The following is an 8,207-nucleotide window of genomic DNA, read 5'->3' on the forward strand; positions in this document are numbered from 1 at the left end:
CTGCTCCCACAAGCCCCGGCTGAGCCCCGCGCGGGGGAGCGGCTGCGTTCGGTAACCTCCAGCGCTGCGCTCCGAGGCGTTTGTATCAGATAGCGCTGGCGTCCCGCGTGGATTTGATTAAGAAATCTGTTTATTGGGCGAGTATAATTATTAGACGGTTATAATCAACTCCCTCGATAAGAGCTGTGTGCTAATCTCGATAGATAAGGAGGAGCTGGGCCGGTGCTGCCGACTCGCAGGAGCAATCACCGGCTGATAAACAAGTCGCTGACTTCTGCCCCAGCTGCTCTAAAACACCTTTCTTTTATCTTCAGCTCCCACTAAACCCATGTTATTTTTGGGTGCTTAAAGCAAATATCGTAGTTTTTTTACTTAATAATTCTTTTTTTTTTTCTGTGGTGGGTAAGGAGCTGTGGTTGCTGCATGGAATTAGGCCTGACCTCACCTCCGGAGAAGGCAGTGGATAATCTTCTTTCGTGACTGGGTTTTAAATGCAGCCTCTTCAGTCACAAAGCTCTGAATTTTAATGATGGTCGGTCAAGGGCTCTTCATGGCTGTAACTGCTGCAAAATTCAGGGAAATGGGTGAATTAATGGGCCTTAGTGATGTTGTGGAGTAACAAGCTGCACACTGCACACAGAAAACAACTCAGGGTTAGCTGAAAACTGGTGCTTACAGGATTTTTTATTTCTTTCTTCATTTCTAAGATACAAGTACTGGTTTTCATTGGTGTCTTTCCTTATGCACTTGCAGTGTGCTTGCTCCACCACCCCCACTCCACACCAAAATCCCAGAGGAACTTGGGTCAGAACCTCACTGTGTCACCGTGGCAGAATTCTCCCTGTTTTCTGTTCCTTAGCCCTCCAAATGTTACATTTCCTCTTCTACAGTGGGGAGCTTTGAGCTCCTCTGCTTCCCACCTACTCCCAGATGGAAAATGGGTTATTTTTATTCCCAGCAGCAGTGTAGCCTGGCACTGGGGCTTGTTTCCTGCAGCAGCCTGCTTGGATTGGGACTTTTTGCAAGACTGAAGTGGCATTTGGCTCTCCCCCTCAGAATTCCCTGACTGAAAAGGTTGTACCAGTACTGGTGGAACAAGACTGAGCTTGTCCCCACACGTGAGCACAGAAACCTGGTCTGTGTCTTGGAGTGGAGAAATGGGAAGGTTTATTTGCTCTGGAAGGTTTATTTGTTCTGTTGGAAGCTGCAGAAAATTAAATCAGGGGTGCTGTGAGTGAGGAACCAGCCTGGGGCTTCCTCAGAGTTCCTGCAGGATAAGTGAGTGTGGGCATGTTTCCCTGTGAGAAAGGCATGAATGGTCTCAGGGCTTCATCAGATAAACTTCAAATATTCAGGCTGAGAAGATCAGCCTTGAAGATCATCCCCATCATCTTTGGGCAGTGGTGGACAAAGCTGGTTTGGTCCAAGCTGGGCTTCCCTTCCTCCCTGCTAAAGCTGGAGCTCCTGTCTGGTGGGAACGCTTCAGAAACGGGAAAGCTGGCCTGTGATTCAACAAATTAACCTTCCAAGCTTTTACACAAACAAGTAGGGTTGGTTTGTTGGGTTTGGGTTGGTTTTTTTAATTATTTTTACCATTCTGAACTTGTCTGGGTACAGTCACCTTTGTGTAGAAGCTGCCTGAGTTCCTCACTGCTGAGGCAGTTACTTTCAGGAAAATAATAATATCAAGGCTAGCCCCACAAAAGAGAAGGTGAAAAGACATGACAGTCAAAAGTGGTGGGGGGAAGAAATTCAGTTTTTGAGGCTTTATTTCCTGTACTCCATCCCATGTGTTGCTTTGGGAACAGCTGAAGTGGCTTAAAGCAATTTCAAGCTTGAATTGGGATGTTAAACACAACGTCCTTTCCTGTTTTCTGTAAATGCTGCCAGTAATCCTCAGCAAGTTTGTTTTGAAAGAACATCAAAAAGAACCTGTTTTCCCTCGTGGAATACGCAGTGGAATACAGGCATCTGCTCCCAGTTGTGGCACTTCCCAGGGAGCTGCAGTGACTTCTGTGCTGGGCTTTGCTTTTGATAGAGAAACGTGGAACACAGCAAGCCAGGCAGGTTTCTTCTTCTTTGTGCTTTTCTTAATTGGTCACTCAGATGTGGCAGGTTTTTAGCTGGTATCAGCAAGAGTTTTGAACCAAAACTTGCATTAATTCCCTAGATAACAGAACCAGCTGGAATGCAAAGAGAAAATGTGAGGTGCTGGGTGATAAGCCCTTGTACTCTAATAACAACAGGGCTGTATTTTGACACCCTCCTCTCTGAGGAAGTCACTCTCTGATATGCAGAAGTTTTGTTAATAAAATAAAAATATTTTCACTCGCTGCTGAAAGTTTCATTGTGAATTTTAACACGAGAAAAACATTAAAATTTGACTTGAGTCATGGATTTTTCGGTCAGGTTGTTTTTGGGTCTTTTTTTATGACGTTGCCTGACTTTGTGTACTGTTTAAAGAAAATTGATACTACCGGTGTTAGTATCCAACAAATACCGAGCTTTTCCAGTGTTGATCTGTTTATTTGGGCATGGTGCAGAAGGGCAGCAATGTTGTGTCACCTCAGAACACACAGATTTCCAGGTGGCCCTGTGCAGGGTCAGTTCCTCGTGGTTTCTGCTCACTGCAAGGTTTCCCAGCAGGAAAGGGCTGTGAAACCTGGCTCATGCCACCACACACAACACTTAAAAGTGCTTTGGAAAACAGATTCTCCTTTTGAGTGTTTAAATATTTTCCTACTGGCAAGTTTCCTACTGTTTTTTCCTGTCACTTTTCATTGGCTGTGGTGCTTGGCTTCAGTGAGGTTCAGTTTGGGAAATTAATTTGTCCCTGGAATCCGCACACAATGGGAACGGTGCTTGTGATGCCATTCCTTGCTGTGATCTCACAGCTCTGCTGCAGCCGGGGCAAGGCTGCCTGGAGCCCCTGAATGCAGGTGCAGCCTCCGTTCCCTTGGGCTGGGCTTGTGCAGGCAGGGAATGAGGAGCCTGCAGGTGTTTCATGCTGCCCTCCTCAGTTGCAGGTTTGGGATCGGAGTGGCAGCCATGAAGGACCCGAGTCGCAGCAGTACCAGCCCCAGCATCATCAGCGAGGATGTGATCATCAACGGGCACTCCCACGAGGATGACAACCCCTTTGCTGAATACATGTGGATGGAGAACGAGGAGGAGTTTAACAGGCAGGCAAGTAACTCCCTGCTTTCCATGGCCCATCTGTCCTTTGTCACTTCCCAGCTGAAGGGCCCGGGCTGGGATGCACCACTGAGCCTCCTTTGGAGAGGAAGTTTCACATGGGCTCTCTGGAGTGATCCTGGGGAATAAACAGGTCTCCCTTGCTCTGGCAGTAAATGCTGATCTTCTGTAGTCCTGGTGGAAAATACAGCAAGTGCAGCACGTTCTAATGCATCCATTAATTAATTCCTGCTTCTGCAGGAGGGAGGGGAGAGCAGAGAGTTGACAGAAGTACGTGGCACTTGGGAAGGGCTGGCCCGGGAGGCGTTCGTGTGTGGACATGCTGAGTGCCCCAGTGCTGAGCTGGGGAATTCCAGGTGCACACCTGCCTTGGGAACAGCACTGCTGCTCCACAGGGTGCTGGTGACAGCTGCTCATTTTAATACTTGAGACTTACAGCTCCCTTCTCCGTCGGGTGGGAAGGAAGCCTTAATTTCCTCTGCCACCTTGCCTCTGTCACCCTTTTCTCTCCTGCTCTGGAGACTGGGGACAGCCCACCTCTTTCCACACCCCTTTCCCATTCCCAGCTTGCTCTGTGCTCTCCATAGCTGCTGCCTGTGCTCCAGCAGCTGTGGCTGTGCAGGGTGCTGAGTTACCAGCACAGGATCCTCAGGGTGCCAACAGCTCTGAGCTCACTCAGAGTCAGGTTTGCTCACAAAACCCCTGTTCTCTTGTGCATTGTTTCCTGTTTGGTGGCTTTTCCCCCCTGGGAACTGTCCCACAGTTAGCATACAGGAGGTGTAGTTCTCTGGGAAGGAGCTGAGTTGTGCCATGATTTTTCAGGCACAGATTCCATTGTCAGAGCAGAGGAAAGGTGGGAGTGTGGGGGGAGAAGGGTCATGCTCAGACACAACTGGGGAAGCCTGGTCACCTGCTGCTGCAGACACAGCCCTCTGGGAGCCTGAGCAAGTTAAACTGGAGCTGGAAAACAGGCAGTCCTAATTTCCAGCTATTTGGGGAATTAAATGTTATTTAGTACTGCTGGAGCTGCCATGGAGGCACCTGTAGGGGTACAGGCCTGTAACCAAGCCCCTGGAGCTGGGCAAGCCCTGTGTAACAGGAGCCTGTGGCCATGTGCCCACAGCAGGAGGGAGGCAGTGCCTCCTGGAGTGCTGCTCTGGGGAACCACTGAGTCAGCCTTCAGTGCCTCTGCAGTGCCTGGGCGGTGGCTCTGAGCACGTGGGGATGAGTCCCTGTTCCCCAGAGCACCAGGTGAGCTCGTGGGTGTGTTTGCCCCAAGGGCAAGGACCCAGATTGTGCAGCAGTCCTGATAATCTGCTGTTAATGTTTTTGATTTAGTGTTTGTGGTAACTGAATTTCCACTCCAGGACTGAGGAGGTGTTTGATTTCAGAGCAAAGGGTAGATGGGAAAACTTGTTCGAGCTTCCACTGAGTGAACTTCTAAATCTGTCCTGAATCAATTTTCCATTCCCTTGTGTCTGGGCAAGTCCTTCACATCAGCTTCTGTTTCCCTGCTCTGCTCTCTTACACACTCTGATTCAGGACATGGAAAATTTGTAGGATGATCTCGCTCCAGAGCTCGTTTACTGAACAACCAAGGAAATCTACTTTAATCTCTGCACTGCGTGGCAGTTCTGCCTGGGTTGGTTTGTCCTGCTCCCAGGACAGCAGGGCTGCATTCCTCACAGCTGCTGGCATCAGGTGGGGTTCCCCAGGAGAGCACAGTGGGTGAGCACACGCTGGCAGTGAGGAGAGGCTGCTTGTTCCAGGTGACAGGCAGGGGTTATTTTTTCCCCAGGAGTCCCACAGGACACTTTCCTGGGGAGTGTTTCCTGGCTCTGTGTCTTGGCACAGCTCCCTTCCTCATACTTGCAGCAAGCTCAGTCCAGACTGGTTGGTACAGCTGAAATTTTTGCTTGGGACCTACATTTTCCTTCTCCTTCAGGTCATAACAATCTGCAAACAAAGCAGCTGGGGCTGGGGGGTTCTCCTGCCTCTTCCTTTCAGCTGCAGCCCCAATCCCTTGGAGAAAGCATTGATGTCCTTGCTGCATGGACGTGGTGCTGGGCTGGGGTGCTGCTGACAGCTGGGTGCACACACCTGGGAATGACCCCCAGGAGCCCACAATAGGGCTGTTGCTGAAGCAGTTTCTTTCCATTGCACAGATCGAAGAGGAGTTGTGGGAAGAAGAATTTATCGAGCGCTGTTTCCAGGAGATGCTGGAAGAGGAGGAGGAGCATGAGTGGTTTATTCCAGCCCGTGATCTCCCACAAACAATGGATCAAATCCAGGACCAGTTCAATGACCTTGTTATCAGTGACAGCTCATCGCTGGAGGATCTGGTGGTAAGCTCAGCTTCTCATTCTATTTCTAAAGCTCAAGTCTTTGTGCAAGGCTGGGGCTTACTGCTGCTTATGGCAAGGGAAAGTCCTTCCAGCAGAAAGGAGCCTGCTAAACCCTGCCTGGCTGTGCTGAGTAGGTGGGAAGGAGGTGTCTCCATGGGATGTGACCTGTTTGGTGGCTTTCTTCATACCCACGTGGAGCCTTTCCCATGGCACAGCTCCAGGAGTGGGTGGGATGTTATGAAAGAAGGGCACTGAATGGAGCCAGGGCTGGGAAAGGGTCACTGGGCATCTGCCAGCATTGACACGTTGGGCTGGTCTGGGCCCTGTCCCAGGGTCTGGTTGGGACTGGGAGAACCACAGCAGATCCCTGGAACAATTCTAGAGAAGGGGAAAGCAGCCAAACTGTGACTGTTTCCCTCTTTTTGCTGTCTGACTTCTGTGCAGAGCTCAGCCCAAAGGAAAGGGCAGCATGTGCTTATTTTCCCTCACAGAATCCACAGTTGCTCGTACAGAGCACAGACCCCACACGATCCTGTCACACAACTGCTCTGAGATTCAGATGCAGACCCTGACTTTCCCAGCTGAAGCAGCTGCAGGCAGGAGTTTCAGCCTCAGGGAATATCAGAAAAGCCTAATCCTCCATTTCTTTGTGATAAAGAGATGCTTTTGAAGGTGCTGGTGCCCACCTTGAACTGCAGGACATGGAGCAGCAACAGCTTGCCAGGGGGCAGGACAGGGGAGTCACAGACAGAGACATGTAAAAAATCGATACAGTGCTCGTACACATGAAATTCCCAGAAGTGGCTGAAGTTCCTGGAACAAGTCACCTCTTGCTTAAATAAGCAAAATTTAAAAACCTCATGGCACGTTTTAACAGCTCAACTTGAGAAAAGGCTATTTCAGCATGAGGTGAAGCTGCTGTGTTTGGTGCATGCCTGTGGTTTGCTGCTTATTCCCTGAGCCCTCATCCAGCTGAAACTTCAGGTGGAGCTAAGGAAGGTTGGATAACTCAGGGAGTAGCACTCCGGGAGAGGAATGGGCTTTTCTGGGGATTATAGACTGCTGCTAAGTGTAAGAAGCCTATTGTATACCTGATTGTTCCTCTAAATCCATAAACCTTTGCCTCTAATTGTCTTCGGCTTGAAAATGGAAGCTGAAAATAACAATTCACCTCGGTTTCTGTTCTTCCCTTCCTCAGGTCAAGAGTAACCTGAATCCAAACGCAAAGGAGTTTGTTCCTGGGGTGAAGTACTTAAACATTTGAGTAGACTGGGCCCTCTTTTGGTGGATGTAGCACAATTTCCACACTGTGAAGCCAGTATTAGAAGATTTAATTGTAAAAGCTCTCTCTTCTTGTCACTGTGTTACACTTATGCATTGCCAAAGTTTTGTTAGTCTTGCATGCTCAATAAAAGTGCTGAGACTGTTATTAAGTAAATCTGTCAAAAGTTTAATGGAAACATAATTGGGCCCTGGCTCTGTGCGAAGGAGGCAGTGAGGTAAGAAGCACCAGTCAAGTTGAGACAAAGTACCACGTTAATAAAACCTTCTGCAGACTCTGACTTTTTAAACAGGACTTGGAATTTGCGGTGAATGGTCTGTTTTTAACTAAAGATGTGTTAACTGGTGCTAGCTTGCACCTGATAATAATGCCTTAACTTCCAAGTGAAAGTGAGGAGATCTGATTGTTATGCAAATTAGCTAACTTTCCTTTGAGGTATCAGTGTTGTTACTAATGTTAATTTCCCCCCTTACAAAACATCGTGATCCTGGGAAGCAGCGTGAGCTTAACCCAAATCTCACAGACCTGTACAGAGTCGTAGATCTCAGCTCCTGAACTAACATCCAGGCGATTGGGAGGAAGCAGTTCCCTGTCCTTTGCAGTGTGTGATCATGTTAGAAACCTTCCCTTCCCGTGCTGTTCAGGGAGGTGTGAGATCCATCACAGTTCCTGCCAAGAACAGGCATCCCACACAGCACTGCCTATGGAACCCTTAGCATCCAACTTCCCACAGCTGGATTTCACCAGGCAAACCCCAGCATTAGTGATTTGAGTGGTGCTTTTCCCTTGCTTTGTTTAATCATCACTACACAATAGTCTACAGCACAACGACTTTTTGGGGTTTTTTTTTTTTGGTTTTTTGGTTGTTGTTTTTTTTTCTTTTAATAAAGCTAGAACAGTTTTGGCTTCTTAAACTTCATATTTGGGTAGGTTAAGCTGCCATACGTGTTCAGTGTGAATAGTGTTTAAGTTGAAAATATTGTAAAAAAATTATATTTTTTCAAAAATATTTAAAAAAATAAATAATAGTAGAACTGATGTGGTGGCTGTCTCATAACTGGGCATCTGGCACGGGAACTCACTTGGCACTGTGTGGAGGACAGGGCTGGCACTGTGGAACCCCATGGCCCTGGATCCTGGCTGAAGCTGGACTCTTCATGGAATCACAGACTGCTCTGGGTTGGAAGAGACGTGAGAGACCCAGTTCCATGGGCAGGGATGCCTTCCACTGTTCCAGGCTGCTCCAAGCCCTGTCCAGCCTGGCCTCGGATGCTTCCAGGGATGGGATTTGTTCCTCTCCTCCCGCTCCATGCTCTCCCATCATTTTCCCTGTGGCTGTTGCCAGGCTGGGGCTGCTGGCAGCCCCGGCAGCAGCTGAGGGCTCT

The 8,207-nt window shown here is 48.7% G+C and overlaps 1 protein-coding gene across 4 annotated transcripts; it reads left to right on the forward strand.

Annotated features, from left to right (window-relative positions):
• The first annotated feature begins 11 nt into the window (after positions 1-11).
• On the forward strand, positions 12-7,860 carry PAIP2 (poly(A) binding protein interacting protein 2). Of its 4 annotated transcripts, none has more exons than XM_031063797.1 (4): positions 12-137; positions 3,021-3,186; positions 5,361-5,540; positions 6,739-7,860. In XM_031063797.1, the coding sequence occupies exons 2-4, from the start codon at positions 3,049-3,051 to the stop codon at positions 6,802-6,804; spliced, it is 384 nt and encodes a 127-aa protein (XP_030919657.1). In that variant the 5' UTR covers positions 12-137; positions 3,021-3,048; the 3' UTR covers positions 6,805-7,860. The 4 variants fall into 4 exon arrangements, with proteins under 4 accessions (XP_030919657.1, XP_030919659.1, XP_030919658.1 ...); XM_031063799.1 differs by having other exon boundaries at positions 25-137; positions 3,027-3,186; XM_031063798.1 differs by having other exon boundaries at positions 35-51.
• The last annotated feature ends 347 nt before the right edge of the window (positions 7,861-8,207 follow it).

Source organism: Geospiza fortis, unplaced genomic scaffold (genome assembly GCF_000277835.1).
Source record: "Geospiza fortis unplaced genomic scaffold, GeoFor_1.0 scaffold320, whole genome shotgun sequence".
Taxonomy (NCBI): Eukaryota; Metazoa; Chordata; class Aves; order Passeriformes; family Thraupidae; genus Geospiza; species Geospiza fortis.